Source organism: Struthio camelus, chromosome 6 (assembly GCF_040807025.1).
Source record: "Struthio camelus isolate bStrCam1 chromosome 6, bStrCam1.hap1, whole genome shotgun sequence".
NCBI classification, from domain to species: Eukaryota; Metazoa; Chordata; class Aves; order Struthioniformes; family Struthionidae; genus Struthio; species Struthio camelus.
Genome location: NC_090947.1, coordinates 34,773,170 through 34,791,983, shown reverse-complemented (window position 1 = coordinate 34,791,983; position 18,814 = coordinate 34,773,170). Strand labels below are relative to the sequence as shown.

At 41.0% G+C, this 18,814-nt stretch overlaps 1 protein-coding gene across 8 annotated transcripts in view; it reads right to left on the bottom strand.

Annotated features, from left to right (window-relative positions):
- KALRN (kalirin RhoGEF kinase) overlaps nucleotides 1–18,814 on the bottom strand; it is a 528,885-nt gene that overhangs the window by 167,800 nt on the left and 342,271 nt on the right. For 6 of the 8 annotated variants that reach the window (XM_068949099.1, XM_068949100.1, XM_068949097.1 and 3 more), the window contains exons 15-19: nucleotides 17,112–17,278; nucleotides 9,183–9,302; nucleotides 6,149–6,367; nucleotides 2,629–2,778; nucleotides 1,565–1,679 (exon numbers count right to left, since the gene is read on the bottom strand). In XM_068949099.1, coding sequence (XP_068805200.1) covers nucleotides 1,565–1,679; nucleotides 2,629–2,778; nucleotides 6,149–6,367; nucleotides 9,183–9,302; nucleotides 17,112–17,278 — 771 coding nt within the window. The remainder of the gene's footprint in view (nucleotides 1–1,564; nucleotides 1,680–2,628; nucleotides 2,779–6,148; nucleotides 6,368–9,182; nucleotides 9,303–17,111; nucleotides 17,279–18,814) is intronic. The other 2 variants (XM_068949098.1, XM_068949101.1) reach the window with 1 other exon arrangement.

Sequence of the window (18,814 nt, the reverse complement as noted above, 5' to 3'; positions counted from 1 at the left end):
ATCTGGGTTTTCTAATTAAAGTGTACTAAGTCACGTGTAACTGGCAGCACCACGGCTCATCCCAGGGATTGCTGGGTACGGAGTTCAGTATCAGAGAGCTGGTAACTACCTCCACAGATAACGCTCCCTTATCCTCAAAGTGGAACATCCACTAGAGGGGGCTTAGACACATGCAGCCCAGGCAGCACCCACACGGATTACATTAAACAATCGGGTCCAGCTTCTCAACTAGTTACGCTGAGTTATGACCATTTACAGCACACTATAAATAATCGCTCTTACCACGGGCCCTTTTTGTAAATGTATTGATATTCATTGCTTATGTACCAACTCTGCTGGCAGCAAATGGATTTGGACACATCCCCCCCAGTTTGCAAGTCTGACAATTATTACTGTCAACAAGAATTGTAATTCTTGAGTGAATGGCAAAATTCAGAAGCCTGCATGGTGTTCCTGCTGGGGACATCAGGAATTTTTTCTGACTAGAAACATTAAATGAAAGCTTGTGATGGGCTTCCTTGATCAGGTCTCTGTGTAAACAGTTCATGCTAAGTAAAACTAATTTTTTTTTCCATATTGTTGACTTTGCTTTGGAAGTACAGCACTTTTATTCTGAACTAAAGTGCCCATTTCAAGGGTATTGCAAATATCTTTGTCTTCGATAGCTTTTCCAGTCATTTTCTGTGGGTAGATAAACCCATGACAGCGGCGGGGGGGAAGAGCAAAGATCAGATTAACACTGAGGAACTGGTATCAACAGAAAGGAAGAAAAATAGTATTTTCATTACAGCATCTTCACCCCCATGTACAACCACCCAAGCCTCCGTCCCTCCCACATATATAATGGTATCTTTCTGCAGCTTTCTAAGTAAGTCAATAGCAAGAAAAAAGCGGTTTAGTTCTGCAGATTTGCTTTGCTCATTTTTATCAGCACCTTGCAGCATTGCTAGGCACAGATTAACAACCATTCGATTAAGCAGACGAGTGGAAGCATTTCAAACATCTCAGATGTATCACTGTTTGATATGCTAGGGTTATTCTAGGGACAAAAACTAGAAGATCGATCCTAGGGACAAGCAAGTTTGGGGCATGTTTTCTCCTGTGCTCAGCAGCAACAGGAGGCATCCTGACCTTGTGTTTGATATGTGCCTATTTACTTATGCGTTCTGCAATACCAGGGAAAACTGTGTTTGACCATCTCACCTGACTGCCTGCATAATGGGGGATGGCACAATGCATCTGCACTTGCACAGAGTCACTTGACAAGGGAGGCTAGACAGGGCCCACGTTAGAACGCTCTTTCCTTTCTTTCCCCCCATCACTCACAATAGCAAGAGTTTTGTGTAAGGACTAAAGCCTAGAAGAAGAGGGATCACCTTCTGAGAGGCCTCACTACCACTGCTAAAAGTGGTAGTGCATAGTTGTCAGGCATACATGAGTGACAGCAGGCAGTAAAATCCTAGATGCCTTTTCAGCATGATCACAAACTTTAGGACAAAAATACAGCAGAGGAGGAAGCAAACAAAACACCTTCAATGCACCATCATCGCTTCGGTGCACCAACCTTTCACTTGCTGCTCAGGCCCCCTTGTATGGCTTGCTACTCCGGGCATGCTGACATTGTTCCTGTGGATGTACTTGAGGAACACCTCAGCGTTCCGACGTGCCAGCGTGCAGGCCTAAGGAAAACAACCCCACAAAGAAGAGTTAGTAAAGATGAGGAAAGAAAGCGAGGGTGACCCGAGGAAGCTCTCTGCTTGTTCTGCAGACTCCTGTCTGCTTTCATACGGGAACTAAAGAGCTTCAGCTAAGAGTCAACAAACTACAGTTCAGCTAATAAACTAACAGCCTCATAAATGTATTAAAATACATGAGTCATTTTGAATATAGTGGGTGATTCCATATCTTAAGGCAAATTAATGACAACAATAAAACTATGTGCAAAGAGCTAGTACCTCGCCTAGACTTTCAGCCTAGCCAAAGTTAACTCATCTCTCATGAAATGTACTCATTGCTTCCAAAAATGTACGCTCAATAGGTATCACTTCTTAAGGCTTGCCTGCCAGAGTAGTTTTAGGTTGTATATTATTTTTAGTGGAAGGTGGGAGGCTGGCTGCCAGTTGACTTGTCAGCCTGTCAGCTCTGCAGTTCTTACAAAGCAGCACCTGGAAGGCAGGAGGAAAGCTCAGACTCAATCCTGGGGCTGCCCTGCAGAGACATATTTGCTTCACTTGTTTCTAGTTCATTAGTTACCGGCTTGGAGGAAAGAATTTGAAATGCTGTGTGTTTTGTAAAAGCCAGCACAAAAATGCCATATAATATCTGTCATTTATAATGCTCATCATAAGCAATTTTGAGAATACTTAGAACCTGCACAGCTAACATCCTCCAAGTGCAATGCAAATACATAATTAGACCTGATGACCTCTCTCTCAATATGCCTTGATAACAATGCTTATCCACACCTACAACAAGAGTGGGAAACTGGTCTAGGTTTTATACAGCCAGCCAGTAGGTGAACTGGAATCATACCTCAGAGCATTCTCTCAAACTCACCAATGCTGCTCTAAATAGACTACTTAACGCTTTCAGAAGTTCTCCTGATTTATTAGAGAAGTGAAATGAGACCTTGAGAAAAGCCTCCTTCTGCTCCAGATGTTTGCTGATCAGAGGGATGACATGGTCTATCTCAGCTGCTGGTCCAAGTTTATCTCGGCCTCCACACCAGTCTTCATCCCGTCTGTATTCTTGCTCCAGGCTCTCCAATACGCTGCACACCTGAAGCAAGCCCAGAGCATAGCAGTTCAGCTATCCAGACTCATAAGCAGGAAGATGTCATTCAATCGAAGTCTGCCAACTAAAAATGTTTCAAACCGAAGCGTTTGGAACTGTGGGCCATGAGAGCCATCCTGCCATGACATAGAGGATAACTGAGCATAAACAGGCCCTGGACAGAATGATCTATCAGATTCTTTACCCCAGAGATTACTACTGTTTAAGATCCAGTTAATCTGTTTTAAGGGTGCTAAATCATTCTTCCTTTCCAATGGACAATGGGGAAAAAGCTCAAAACATTGTACCAGGGCAGGGGTCAGCCTGGCCCCAGTGGATCATTCAGGAAACAATCCCAGTTCCAGAAGGGTGCTTTAGACGTGTTTAAATCCCATTGAAGTCAAGGGACTTAGCATATATTTAAAGAAAAACACATGCTTAAATACTTTTCTGAAACAAGGTCTGAAGCTGGAACTAATTCATTTCAGCTGCACGTTAGTTGCCCCCAATACAGCCTTTGTAAAGGCTGATGGAAACCAACAGACATTAAATCCGCGCAACAACCTACGTGGATGCAGGTGTTTCACTGTACCGGGCTTACCTAAGTTTCTTTTATCTTGTTAGAACAATAGGAATGAGGTAAATAAACCAATATAGCCTGAAAACCGTGTGTGCAGCAGCCCTGGTTAAGACCAAGCCTTCTGTAGTGCAGAACCTGAGGGTGACTCTGAGTCCTGCGCAGACACTGAAGAAACCTGCAAAGAGTTTTCTAAAATGTTTGGAACTTTCCTCTTCTTTGCCAAAGGGCTCTGCCCACATCCTCCACTGCTGAGATCACTTAAGTGTCCAGTAACTTATTGCTGGAGGTCTAGCTAACCATGTTCACCCTTTTCTTACTCATTCCTTTAGCTGAATACAGTTATATTCAGAGGACACCACAGGCTTAAGAGCATAGGCCTGAAAGAGACACACTAGGATCACCTGGTCCCTCCCTGCTATCATAGGCTATCTGCTATATAATTTCATTCATGAATACCTCAAACTCCATTTAGAAACTGGGGAGGCGAGTTGATCAGCTAATCCTTTGCAAAGCTGTTCCAGGATCTTCACCTTTAACAACCTGAAATTAGCTTCTTGCTTCGATGCAAACCCACATTCACCCTCAAACCCTTACTGAAGGGCAAGTGCCCTAGTGTTATTTAGCACAAAAAAAAATGCATTTCCATTTTACTTCTTGTTTTTGAGAACTCTGATATACTTTGGGGCTTTGAAGACATCAAAAATTAATGAAAGCAGATGGACATCCTTTCAACTTTCCAACCAGGACTTCCCTTGCACATGTGAATATCATCAGTATTTTAAATGAATACAAAACAAGCTGTCAGTGTACTCAGAGCGAAACTAGACTACATGAAAGCCAGGGCTCCACCAGTGTACCAAGAACATAACGCTTTTGAGGAAGATAGGCATGAAAAGGTTTGGCTGGTTGTGTCTCTCTAGCCACCCTGAAAGGCTACTCCTTGTAGATAATCAGAGAAGTCAAGATCCAGCCAATCCATCGTCATCCAGTCAGGGAACAGACAGTTAAAGGCTGTAGATGAGTCACACAGCCCAAGAGAGGGAGACAGGCTACTTGCAGCAGATAGTTTATGAGCATTCAAAGACGGAATGATCTTTGCCCCAAATATCTGCTGAATAGACACAACTAACAAATGAACTGGTGGGCACTGTAATATGCTTGTCTGTGATTTGGAAACAGGAAGAGCAACTGAATTGATAAATTACAGGCTATGCATATTTTGGCCAGCATATCTGACTGTCTAAAGCAGTAATGAATCCCTTAATGGTTTTCATTTCTCACAATCCTCCACCAGCAGTAATTTTTTTCAATCCTGAGTGCATCAGGGACTGTAAATCTGTTTGAAACTCTTCACAGTGAAAGACATTCATTACAAGGAACGTATTCATCTTAAACATTCTTAAAAATGTATTAAACAAATGACACCAAAAAGTAGCCCAAGAATGATCTGCAGCCTGGATATTAAGGAAAAATAACCTCTGCCCATAATGACATATTTCACTGTGCTAAAACCTACCTGTGTCTAGTTCTCTAATTCAGAAACGAACTGTGTGATAACAACAATACAGATTTCAACGGGAATCACTGCTCCCCTTTGTAAAATCATAGGTTCCTGCACAGTCCACGCTTACATGAACTGTCTGGCTGCAGTAAATTAAACCATGCAAGGCTATTTGAGCATCTACAGTACAAGTTGCACCTGTTTATGCAAGGGATGAATAATCCAACTTTACCAGCAGCCAACTGGAATGTGCTTGCAATACACTGATGCCTGGAAGGAGGCAGAGTTGTGTCAACATATAACGGTTAATGCTGTAATCACCTGTGCTGCAGATGGATTTAAGAGAAATTACTCCATATCTTGTCATCTTTTTTGGCATGCTGATATTTAAACGCTATTGAAAACACTGGCTAGTGCTGCTCACAAAACAGCAAGTAATTAATTGCAAGCAGTTCTCCAAGGAAAAAGGAGATTTATTTTCCTCAAAATGAACCCTAGCAACATTAAGACTTTAAATTAAAATGACAGGATTTCAGAAAGTCTTCCATTTGGAAAGGAGTCAATGGAAAAAATGTCACAAATTATATTGTTTCCATATAATTTTAGTGAAAACTTTTAATATGAAAGCTTTTGTGTAATTCAAAATGCCTTTTTTTTATTGCAATACCTGCCAGAGAACCAATTCTGACCAGTTCAACCTCTGTTTTCCACCTGTGGCTGAGCTTTACTACACTGCTAGAGCAAATGTCCTTTCAATTAATTTTGTCAATACTGTGAGGTCTCTTATTGGTAAAGACCCTCTGCACTCAGGGTCAGAGTAGAAATCCCTCAGCTCTCAGCACTGCATATCACTGAGCGCATTCTCCCTGGTGTTTGCCAACTGGGGGTCACCTAAGAGCTCACACTGGTCATATTCAGGTGCTAGGAAGGTTGATTTGCATCTAATGTGGGGATGGAGACATGCAAACACAGGTCAGAAGACAAAGGGCAGCTTAGAAGGTAGAGCAGGGCTGACTTTGAAGGCACACTCCTCCTACCCTTGGGATCACTCAGTAAAAGGGAGACAAACTAGCACTGCTCCTTCTCAGGGAATCTAGCTCTCTGCTGAACATGGGACCCTCCCCCAACCCCGCAACAGTCTGAGTGGATATTTGCAACAGCTCAACACTCTGCAAGACTGGAGAGAGCGCACCGGTGATCTTGGCCAGAGGTAGGACCTCCCCAGTATATGCTGGGAGCTAAACCCTCTGCTATAGCAGTATGCTATGACACAGATACAGCACGGTTCAGCTCACCTGCTCAGAGGTTTTATAGAATGCCACTGAGGCATTGACCAGTTTGAGCCTGTCCTCCATCTTCAGCATCAACTGCTGCCAGTGCAAGGCCACCTTTTCGGCACACTCTCTGATGGCGTCGGCATCATAGTGCCCAGCCTGTAGCAGTACTTCGGCTTTCTGCTGGACCTGCAGGGCACTCTGGTGGGTCTTCTGTAAGGAAGTGGCATGAAAGAGGGACTGTGTATGAGGGGAGGAAAGAGAGGTTGTATAGATGCGCCAGACATGGTAGAAAGGTGAAGCGAGGTGTGAGCATGGAGATGCGAGAGAGTGAAACATTTTCAGAGTTTTCTGCAGTTAACAGTCACCTTCCGCGAAGCATGTTGGTTGTAATTATTCACATACATTTGCAACATGTTATTAAAGCTGAAGACTAGCAAGCACTGGCCAAGATGGGTTAACTGCACGGATCAGTTACTGCCCCTTGGACAACAACGAGGTATCCCAATGGATCCCTTTTGACAAACCCAATGCAGGCAACTGTTGTGTTGAACCCACACCCATCCTGTCCTCAGTGCTAACTGCATCCTACACAACCATGCAGATACAAAAGCAAACGCAAGGGCCTAATCACCCTAATATGACTTTTGCCAAGCAGTTTGCTGGCATCAGCAGTTTTACTCATGTGCCCAATTGTCCTGTCTGCAGAATACAACACATCAGCCCCAGAAAACATGAAGATGCCTTAGAGGGACCACTGTCCCACTAAAGAAATTAGAAATATTCAGAATAGTTTTCATTAGTAAATTTTGACAATGCAGTTTGGACCACATAGTTAAAGAAACCTCCTCCATTATTATTATTATTTTTTTTAACAGCATGAAATATCAGCCACAAGATAGGTTTCAGAAGGTAAATTCACTTATATTGGAGCTACACTGTGCCACCCTCAAGGGCAGAGTTAAGCAAGATGAACCTTTTTGCTTCTCCTCCACCTTCCCCTAAATAACTCACCAGCTACCTTATAGGCAGGGCTGAATTATCTGCCCCATTCCACAGCTTACTTCATCAGCGCCTCTCAGAGTAACCAAATGGTAGCTACACATTCCTCCGTAGGCTGCTTGGGGGAAAATAGCCCCTGACCCTTCCCAGACCCCTGAGTGGCTGTGTTCAGGCATAGTTTAGTCCAATATTTGATTTTAATCTTCCGAAAAGAAGCCCTAAAAGCCCCCAAAGACTCCTCTGTTCTGTGTCCCGTTTGTAACCACTGCTGACAAATTCTCATGTGATACTTTTATGATCTAATCCTTGAACCTGGAAAGAAGCTTGAAATCGTCTGGTATTACACTGATGAATAATGTAATGTAGAGAAAGCTATTAGCAAAAAAGGATTAATACTTGGCAGAAACATTTATAAAGATGTTCAAGAACAACTGGTTAAATTTAATATCCAGCTGCTTTACTGATGTTAGAGTCATAATGCTTGTTTTAAATAGACTTTAAAGGATTTTAAACGAAAATGAATTCAACATCTAGAATGCCTTTAGAGGCCGTACGCTCTGTGTGCTTTGTTGATCTCTTCCTCATGTTGAGCTTTAAACACGTTAAATATTTAATCTAGTGTTTTCTTCCTTTGCAAACTTATTTTCCCCTTACACTGGCATAACCCTCTTATGCCTCTGTGACTTGCATTTACCATCAAGTATAAGCACTTCCCCAAAAGCAGCAAGCTGTGGCAATACACACAGTGGGTGTCTTGCCCCCGCTGCTGTCTGGTGAAGGCTGCCAAGGTGCAGTCAGCATGGTTTGGTGCTAGTCAGCTGATACAGAATTGATAGCAAACTTCTTGCTTTCCCCTTAGGACCTGCAACAACAAAGAGCTGCTTCTTCCTTACTGTTAGTAGAGCTGGATCAAAACGGGTCATGTGTTGGGATTTAAACTCTATTCTTACTAGCAACACTATAATGTATATTGACTTCTTCAAACTTTACCAGAAGATATAAATACACTTCTTTTCCCTTAGCCTGGCATCTTTTCAAATCTCCATCTATGGGAATATTATTTTCATAGTTCAAAGTCGGGTTTAGTCTTGATTCTTTTTGGACATATACAAGCCAAAGAAAAGGTTCTACCAGTCTGTTCCTTTGCTTTGTAAAAAGGTAGCAATTGGCATAAAAATCTAGGGAAGGGTATATGTGAACAGAAGAAAGCAATATATCCCCTCACATGTAATCAGTGCAAGTCTAAAACACAGTCTACTGTGAGTCTATGGTGTGTTCATAATGACAAGGATGTAATAAGTACTGAGCCAAATTCTGAGTGTCACAGCGTCCTACTCAGGGGAGTTCATAGCCATCCACTACCTTCTCATCTAAAGGACCGTGGCCTTGGAGGAGGTGCTATTCCTTCCACCATGTCCTGGCCCTGTGAGTGGGAGGCAAGTGAGTTGACTCACAATTAGTGTTCAAAGGCTAGGTTACAGATCTCAACTGCCGGCAGGGGCAAGAGCTCAGTTCAGCTGGCAGTTCTTAAAATTTCCCCTCATCTCTTGCTCAAAGCAAAGTTATTTGAAAATGTGGGTTTAAATGAACTTCTCCTCTACTGTCAAACACAGAAGAGTTCAATCAAACAAAGACTGTATTGGAGAGTGCTATTTAAGATCCAGTGACAATTATACTCATAAATGAATGCTCTGAAAACGATCTGCAAATCTGGACTGGGGAAGAAACTGACTTCATGAACTTCTCCCATTTTCAGATTGCTTTATGAATTTTAATCTTATTATTTCTTACCAAAAGAATTATCAGGAGATGCGTGCATGTCATTTTCATGAATGCAAGTGCTGATATCTGACAGCAGAAGGATTAGCTGCTGATGATAAATAATTTATTTCACTATTAACCTCCGGCTGCATTATAAGTTTAATGATAAATTGCCTTTCTAAAGTTTTTCTTCCTTCCTCTCCTTCAACAAACAATGACTGATGCCCAAGAGATAACCCTCTGTATGCTGTCCACCATGGAAGAAGAAACAAAATTAACCCATTCATGTTACCTCTATGGCCAGCTGAAACTGTTCATGCTCTCGCTGAAGCTGCTCAGCTTCGGAAAGGGAGCTTGCGTTGACAAGGCTCGCATTCAGCATTGATTCGCCATTCCGGATCCAGCCAAGCACCTGTAAAGAAGGATGTGCTTATGGAAAAGTTACTTCCTTACAAAGCTCTATGCAGTCACCTATTGGAAAACACTTCAGCTTAACTAAAGAAAAGGCAGTTTGCTTAGTGTGGTCTCAGGCTGAATGGGCAGAAAGGAAATCCTAGGGTAAGAACTTAACGGTATAAATTGTCAGAGGGGCAAAGATCTTATTGTAGAAGCTATTGCTTGAAGAATTAAACTTCTAAAGTCATTCACATGGATATTCAGATGGCGAAAAGCTTTCATCTTCCAAGGTTTGATTACAAAAATGAATAATTCTCTATGCAAATATGCCAGGGCAAAAACACAATGAGTAAGGGGGAGATGTGAAAGTAAACATAAAGGTCTGCTGCTTTTTCAGATTTCTGACTGGGATCATAGACCTTGCTCGGTCATGCTGCAACTCCCTTTTGCTCCACTTGCCTGTGTTTCTTTCCCACAAAAGTCAGAGCTTGGGGGCCAGGAGAAGACACAGTTGGTCTCACCTGACACCGTTTCCACCTGCAATGAGGAGCTAAGAAGAATGTCTTGCATTCTCAGATTCTATTTGTAGACTAATGAATGCTTTAACCACTGCAGAATCAGATCCTAACTATGCATAATTAAATCTATCAAGACGTTTTTAACTTATTTTTAAACACAGCAACGTTCATGCTACTTTAAGACACATTTTTTGGAAAATTAGCACCCAGAACACATGTGCAAGTTCTTTGTTGTGTTAGCTAAAAGCCTATTTTCTACCTGTGTGGGTGTGAAACTATTCCAAGAAAGCAAGAGAGTTGCTGAATTCAATTCACAGAAGAACAAGAAATCCTGACCGTGCAATCACTTCCCTAAATTTAGCTCATGATTTACAAAGCTTTGAAATTGACTTTGCTTCCATATTCTGCATAGTAATTTCCCTTTCATGCCATCATTTTCACCAAGTGATCCATTAAATTCTCCAAAAGAAAATGGGATTTTCTGTTGTTTTGTTTTTCATCCCTGCTTCATATATCACCCTACTTCTAGCCATTCAGTTCCCTGGGTTAGGAAAATGAGCTTTCCTTAGGAGAAAGAAAGAGGAACCATCTACACATGTAGCTGACCATAATTTGAAGAAAATTGCATTCTGCTCAGTACCACAGTGCGGAAGGTTTCATTTGTCCACTTTCTCTCTTCCATCAGCAGGTGCTATTGCATTTGCAACAGAGATTCAAAGGAAAACAAATGGGATTATCATATGGCAATCTTTCGGCTGGGACTTTATATCATCCACCAGAGAAGTAAGCCATATATTAACTACAACACTGTACTGAAAGCTGAAGTTAACTAAAGGTTCATAATATCTGGGAAGGACTTGAAGTGACAGCATCATAAAGCAACCTGCCTTTTCCCATCTCCGATGTATCATAGTTTCAAAATTGTCAGAGTATCACTGGAAACCTCAATCTTAAAAAGCAACTTGACTTGTGAAAGGCTAGTAGGCAACAATCTTGAACGAGGAGGAAGAGGGATCATATAACTGAAAGAAGCCAGGTTTCCTCTAGTGTTAGTCGTGCACTTGTCTTCCTCTGTATAACTGTCTTGTTTGACTCGAACACATCAGTAATTTGCAGGGTAAAGGGCTCTAGGCCAGACTCTGATGGATTTCATCTTGGCAGTAATGCTTATGCCAATACTGCACCTCTGAAAATCTTTCTTACAACAATCGCAGCCTAGATTTAGCCCAATGCAATGTAGAAGCTTGAGAGTAAAAACCAACCCTCAGCTTTTCACGTTGCTCTCTGAAATCTGAGGAGTTTACTGCATAGGTGATAAAACAGAAAATGGATTTGGGTTTATGTTTTCACTTCATGGATCCCATGGCAGTTGTTCACCTTCCTATCCAATCCTTTAAGTTTCATTTAAGTCCTTCTCATAAAGAAGAGAGAGTTTAAAAGCTGCATCAGGTCAAGAATGCTACCTCTCCATTTAGGCATCCCTTGAAATCAAATCAGACTTTTTTTCCCATCAATCAGATTAACCCTGTGGCTTAGCTGACGTTACCCAATTCAGGGAAAGCACATGCAGCTACAGTCTGGATATTCACACAGTTTGCACGCATGGTGGCTATAAAAACTACAACCTACAGGATCATGACTCAGTCAAACACAACTGTTCATGAAAGTTGTGAGCAAGCTTGGAGGATTTTTTTAAAGAACATGAGTTTTCACAGATGATCTTTTCCCATTTTCATTCCTGACCAAGAGAAAACGGCCAGTGCAGTCTGCTATCTGCTCTTCCCTGAACACCCCTTAGACAGGAGACAGCGGGAAGTTTATCTGCATACAACCAACTGTACTCACCCTCAGATCTGAGGATTCTCATTCGTCTTAATGTTAAACACATATGGCTTTGCAAATGTGCTCTCTAGGCCAAGAAATACAAAGCCAGGGTCTGACTCTGCACACATTTACAGGTAATATGCTTAGACCTGTGAATAAATTGTTTGCAAGATCAGACTCTCAGGTCTCCCTACTTCTTTTCTCTTGATATTTTTATTTACATATACATGTGTATACATATATCTACCTATTCATTTATTTATATGCATATTCATATAGGTTATTTATGTATATGGCTAGATTGTATTATTTATATATAAAAGGCAAAAACAGGATGTAATATATATTTTTAGAGAAAGAGAGACAGAATAAATAAGATAACGACCAATCCCTTGGCCTTAAGTGACTATATTTAGCACAACTGATCACTACAATCAAACTAATTGTCAAAATGCTAAATGCTTTGAAATCAATGTAAATTTTATACTTCATCAGCCTTTATCAAATAAAGCTGTCTTCCATGCTACTGAATTAAGTACTCATCTGGAGTAAATAACTCAGTAATGATGATTGCAAGAAATTGTTCTAACAGCGTAACTTGGGCTATAAGTCAGAGTTCATTTTGTGATTCAATAAGTAGAAGTCACTGCGTGTTTGCTGTAACAGGATACAACTTGTGTGAAGCTTATCAGCAACATAGAACCTTCAACCCCCCTTCACTCTACTACCTTTTATTCTTCGTGCAAATGTTTACATCCTTATCAGTTTAATCAGGAAACAATTTCTGAGCCTGAAGATAATATAAACCTCATATTCACATCTCCTGATTCAAGATAGCATGGGAGGAATTGTAACATTCCTAGTACTTATTAAAGCTAAGAAGTCAAATAATATTTGTTGGTTTAAAGACAAGGTGGTTGGAGAAGGCGGCAGGAATTTTACGAACGAACCTGCTAACTCCCCTTAGCTTGGGGAAAGGGCAAAGTCTAAACTTTTTCTAAAGCAGCCAGTATCAACTACCATAGGCAACATATAAGGGTGACAGATACAGCAAATCTTTTTTTTTTTTTTTGAAGCTTCTACAGTAACAATATATATTTTTAGTGTTAATTATCTGTACCCACAAAAGAGCCTCACTTTTCTCCTTTGAAAAGTAACTGGAATTCTCTTCTGCAAAGATGTTTGTAAGCAGAATTCCCATGAATGTATAGTTACCACATTAGTCAGTACAGAAGCCACTCAAAGTGATATAGTAATCTTCTAAAAGGTAACTTAGAACTAGAAGAAGTGGAGATTAACCTTGCTATTATATTACTAACACTGCTTATTGTACTCTAACTGGTTTGGTTTCCTTTGGCAATCCTTCCAGATACCTTCTGCAGATACAGAAGCAACTCAGACCTAACACGTTCATACTCCAGCTGCAGATCTAGAAAACAAAGAGAGGCCCAGTCAAGCGCCCTTGATGGCTGTCTGCTTTATCTCCTCTGTCCTAATAGAGCATGTTAGTAGGTCTCAGACTACAAAGCTGGTGGGGTAGCCCGGTCCTGAGACCAGAACTACAATGGCATTGCTGGGACTGTCCCTTTTCATCCTCCTCACAATGACTCCATCCTCTGTCCACAGTGCTTGCATCCATAAGAAATGAAAATCCTCCTTCACAGAGACAGTGTGCTTACATCCTCCCTCCTGGCACGCGGCTTGGCCAAGGCTGCTGCCATGCCACAGATCGCTCCTTCCTGGAGCGTGTCCAGGTGCCCACGGCAGAGCTCCTTCCAGGCCCAGCGAACATCCATGCACTAGCGCATCACATTTGCTTGAAGCAACTTAAATGACCACATCCTTTTTCTAAAAGTCCATCACTTAAATGTCACGGTCTCATCTTGGCTTGCCTCATCTTCTTCTAAGGTAACACATTCCTGCTAGTTTTTTCTCTTCTTTTTGTGTGTGTGGTTTCTATGATATAAGAAAATAATTTCAGTTGCATACCCAAGGCTTTCTCAAATCTAAGTCCAAAATCCAGTCACTTGCAAAGCCTTTCACTGTGTCTCTGGTCTGGAATTAGGACTGTGAAATGATTGGAAGAGGTCATTTACACATTTGTATCTGGTTTACAAGACTTGCTCAGAAACTGACTCTCACTTACATGGCACTTAATATCTTGTCATTAAAATACGTATAGAAGCCGCTAACACAGCATCAAGACACTTCTCTGATCATTTCCTATATTAATAGATTCACTATTATCTGGGAATGTGCAAAAAGGCCGAAAGAAAGAGATAGCTTTAAACAGAGATCTCATATAAATTTCAGATTTTATCACCTTTGTAGAAGCAGTGGCTAAATACCTTCAAAGTTAAATAAAAAAAAGTAAAAATAAAAAGTGAATGACCTCTTGTGCACCCTTTCCACTCTTGTGAAACGAGATCTGCGTCCTGCAGTGATTCTGTCTGGTGGTTTAGTTTAGTCAGAACTCCTCCTGACTTGATGGTCAGGTTAGAATAGATTTTTAAGTTTGAATAGCGAAATAATGTAAGTCAATCTTTTATACCTCTGGTCCCTTTGCAGTTTCTCTAAAACTACACAGCCACTAGCAAGCACACCTTCTGGCAATCTTAGCCATGTTCAGAAATGTATTGAGGTTTCCAGGAACTTTGTGATATATTAGACCAGGATAAAAAATCCAAGCATATTCAGTGTCCCTAAAGTGACTGCTTCTCATCATCCTTTGGACATTTTAATCTGGGAGCAACTCTAATACCAAATAGGCATTAGGCAGATAGATAACAGGCACATGAAAATGAGTAAATATGCTTCAAAACAATCTAGGAAGGTAAGTGTAGTAGGGTACTGTGGGGATATCTGGGACTAAATTTGTTGAAGTTCAACGCTTAGGAAAAAATATAAAAGCTATAAGGACAGAGCAAGGGGATAGGAGAAGCTGCAAGCACAGCACTACAGAATTTGTTTTTTAAACTGATCTCCACAACTCTATTTTGCTTTTACTTTTAGGTGAGTGATCCAAGCCCTGTAGTTACCGTTGGAAATGAGTGGGATCCAAGTGAGGGGAACCATATGTTGGGAAGGCTCTTTCTTAATAACAAAGAGTTTGTGAATCATTGAACTATACTCTTTCCACGCTAAAACAGTTCACAGAACATCACACTTTGCATTGTTCTGCTTTAATGGCCCCAAACTTCGATTCATTGTCTTGGCATTCAAACCTTTGCCCATGTGATTTAAAGCAGAAATCCCTCCTAAATGGGACTTAAATAGATAGAGACAGTTAAAAGACTCTGGATTTCCATGAGCCATTATATCAAAATGCAAACATATGTACACTTTCCAGACTTGAATGATTTTACTGTGTCAGCAGAACTTAACCACAGCTACAGTAGGTGTCTTGTGGCAACCAAATCTCAACTGATTCACAAGAGTGAGTGCAATTTAGTAATGAGATCATCCATCGTCTCAAATGCACTAAAATGAAAGTGAAGAAAATCCGGACCAGACTGGAGATGAACTACAAGCCAAAATCAATATATTTCCCAAATTCATTGAATGGTTGTGAGTATGACTCATCTGCAAGGACGCCAAATAGATATGGCACAGATACACTTTAACTTGGCTTCTTCCAAAGGAAACTGTAGTTGCAGTAATTTACAGGTTAATAAGCAATGGAGTCCTAAGTATTCAGCTGAACAAATAAAATGATTCTTCACTATTGGTTTGCTGAAAGGTCACACACTGATGAAGGCTCTGATGGTCCCAAGCTCAGTTAAGGAAATACTAATTCAAAGCAGCTGTTCACTCTTCTCTCACAGCAAGTATTAGATAGTTCAGTCCTAAATCTATTTCCTTTGGCTATGTTTTGGTTTGCAAAATAGTTAAGGCCCAGCAAATACTTCATGGTGAGGTGAGTAATGTCAGGCACTTGCAGAGAGCGCGGCGCTGTCCCAGTTCAGCTCTGGGAGCAGCCCCAGGGCGGACTGGCTCCCCACTGCCCTGGTCAAGGGGGTTAGTAGGATTTGGCCAGCTAGAAATAACCTGTATTTTTAGCATTTCTGCTACACATACCACTATTCTCATCTTCTATCTTAATTTAAAACAGCTATACTCCATCATAGATCTGCCACACAAAGCATCAGGCTTAATTACTAAGCAGTGTGTGAGAGACTTTGCGAACCTATGGAAAAATGGATATGCTATACATTAAATGGTGATGATAAATAGGACAGTGAGCCTCTTTTTCAGAAGAATTCCAAAGTACTCTATAGAGCCCATACAGGAGGCCAGGGGAAGCTTCAATTATCACAAGTGCAAAACAACTACATTTTCAAAATCAAAGTTCACTGCAGTTCTGTGCTAGTCTCACTTAGGGTGGCAAAATATTCCTATCTAAGAAGACCTTGAAAGAAAATATATTCGTTGCTGATGGTGCTGCCAGCTTCTAGCTTTAGAGTTGTCCGACAGTGAAGATTTTTTGCCAGCAATGATAATCCGATTCAGATAAAGTATTGCTCAAAAATTCACTTTGGATAAAGAATAATTATAATCATGTCTGTTGCACACCCACCATACTGTATGATTTCTTTTTAGCAAACAACGAAGAAAATCCTTTTCACGAATACCTTGTAGTGATTGGAAAAATAAACACTTGTACTGGTAAAATGGAAACCTGAACAGTTCAGGTGTCTGGGAAAACATTCCTGATTTTCCTAACGAAACCAATACCATCCCAATAAAATCCAGACACAAGCACTTCACTGAAGTGTGAAGGCACCTCTGGAATAGGAAGCAGGAAACGCAGCATTATACTGTGAAGCACAGGAAAGCAATGTAATGTAAGGAATCCAACTAAAATATCAGGGGAAAACTAGGGAGGCAGAACATGACTGCCTGAGCTAGAATAAAATCTGGAAGAAAGGCAGTGTAACAATACTAAGATGGATAAACAAATCCTAGGATAAGGACCACAGATAGAGTTTTTTATCTCACCCACAAGATGATAAAGATTACTGGAGGTCAACAGAAGTGTAGCAAAAAATGAGAAGGCTAACCTACCACAATGCTTAGACCTCACAGCTCAATTATCCTTTGCTTTGGGCCAGTGCTTCACAACCGCTGCAGCCTGGACCCCAACTCATCATATTACCAGAACACATGGTACACATGGGGCATCCTCCAGTTGAGGAACTCTGGGGTCACTTCTGCACAGATCTCCCACAGCTATTCATGGAGTCATACATACGCACAAAACAGGGAATAGAGCCCTTCGCTATCTGTAAAGGTACAATGTTATTTGTAAAGGCTCATGCTGTAGCCTGTCACCAAACCAAGCGCTGTTAAGGAAAGGTTATTAAGACTGTCTGCCTAAAGGTGGGTCACTCGGCAGAAGCTGGTACAACTGCAGAAGCAGTTTGCATGTACCGTAACGGTTGAAAACCTGCTTGAAACTCTGCAACATGGTTAAAAACTCTCACCTGCTTGACTTCAGCCTGTAGGTGCCGGAGTTGTAGGCACTGCTCTAACCTCTTGTGAGTTTGGTCAGCATTAAGCTCCAGCTCGTGCTGCTTCTCATGAAGAAATTCCAGCAGCTCTTGAACCTGCGTCGCAAGATCAATGTCTTTTTCACAGATCAGCTCAATGCCTACAACAGAACAATATGCAGAGAGAGAGATCACTGCGTTTTTTTCCAATTCTAGATACCGCACGAGCATAAGCCTCAAAAAATGTTGCCACCTGACACATTGATGTGAAACTCTCTGAGTAAATCTTTCTCACTAAACTTTCTCACATATAACGTTTCGCTTGTCCAGTTTCCTATTCTGTATCACTATGTTTTTCAACAAAGCAGTGTTTCTCTGGTGACCACTGCTCATCTTACCCATCAGCATCTGGCTAGTAGGATGTCGTTTAGCAACAACTTGTCTCAAAAACTTACATGAATATCAAATAAAAAAACCAAGAAAAATACCTTTCTTATAGTAATTCATTAACTTATACTGTACACATGCATTTTGAAAAGAAGAAAAGTAAAAAAGAATGTAGAAGATGAGAAAAGAAGAGGAAGAAAATAGAAAAGTAGAAATAGAAAACAGATAAAAAATAGGTAAGTGAAATAAAGGAAGTAAAACTCTAGTTGTCTGATCTACAGTAGTACATGACATGGGTGCGTGGAATTTGGTAGGGCAAACTTCCTTTCTGTCCAGGTACGTTAGAGGATTACAGAATCACAGAATCGTTTAGGTTGGAAGGGACCTCTGGAGAGGATCATTAACACTAATTTAGCTTAAACTAATCTATAGCTAATTCAAAATTATTCCGTAGACTAAACTGACTTCCATCCAATCCTGACATATTAGAGAGAAAAGATAGCTTGGTACCATCTTCCCCATCCCTTGCATCCTGCATGAACTGGATAAACGCCTGAACAACCTGGTCTGATCGCACAGATGACTCTGCTTTGACCAGGAGGTTGGAACAGAGACTTCCTGAGATGCCTTCCAACCGGAACTTTCCTACGATCCCATGGTCCTCGTGTGTAGTGTAGTGGTTACATGAAATACAGTGCAGAGCTTCACGTAATCCCTCTTTATTACACTGGTATGATAGCATTGCCAGGTACCAGTGTAACTGCAAAAGGTTAGCCTGCAGTTGTTACGATATCACTCCATGTTACTGTAATCCATGCGATTATAAACTGAAAAAGATACGATTTTTTTTCTCACTGAGGTCTACTGGAATTTTGCCACTGGTCCCAATACAGGGAGGATCAGGAACCTAATATAAAAATAATCAGATTGCAGTAATGATGAGAAAACATTTCACTTTTCTCCAAAGCCATTTGATTCCACAAAATAAAAGGACATTTAAAAAGAAATGAGTTAATGAGAAGCTGCTGTACAAAGGGTTGGACTGTATTTTAAAACCCATTTAGAATGATGCCTGTTTTTCCTCCTTTATCCATCTCAGCGACTTGTGACTTTCATTCTCTTTCACAGCGATATCTGCAGAGGGCATGACACAAAATAAACATTACCTTATGATCAACCGTATCCTCTTTTCCCTGGTTTCTGGTTTTACCATAAACAGTACAGGGGAATGCAAGTGACTGGCTTACTCCCTTTCCCAGCCAAAACAAAACATTTTTTTCATTACCAAATAAGGTGGAATGGCCTCTGGC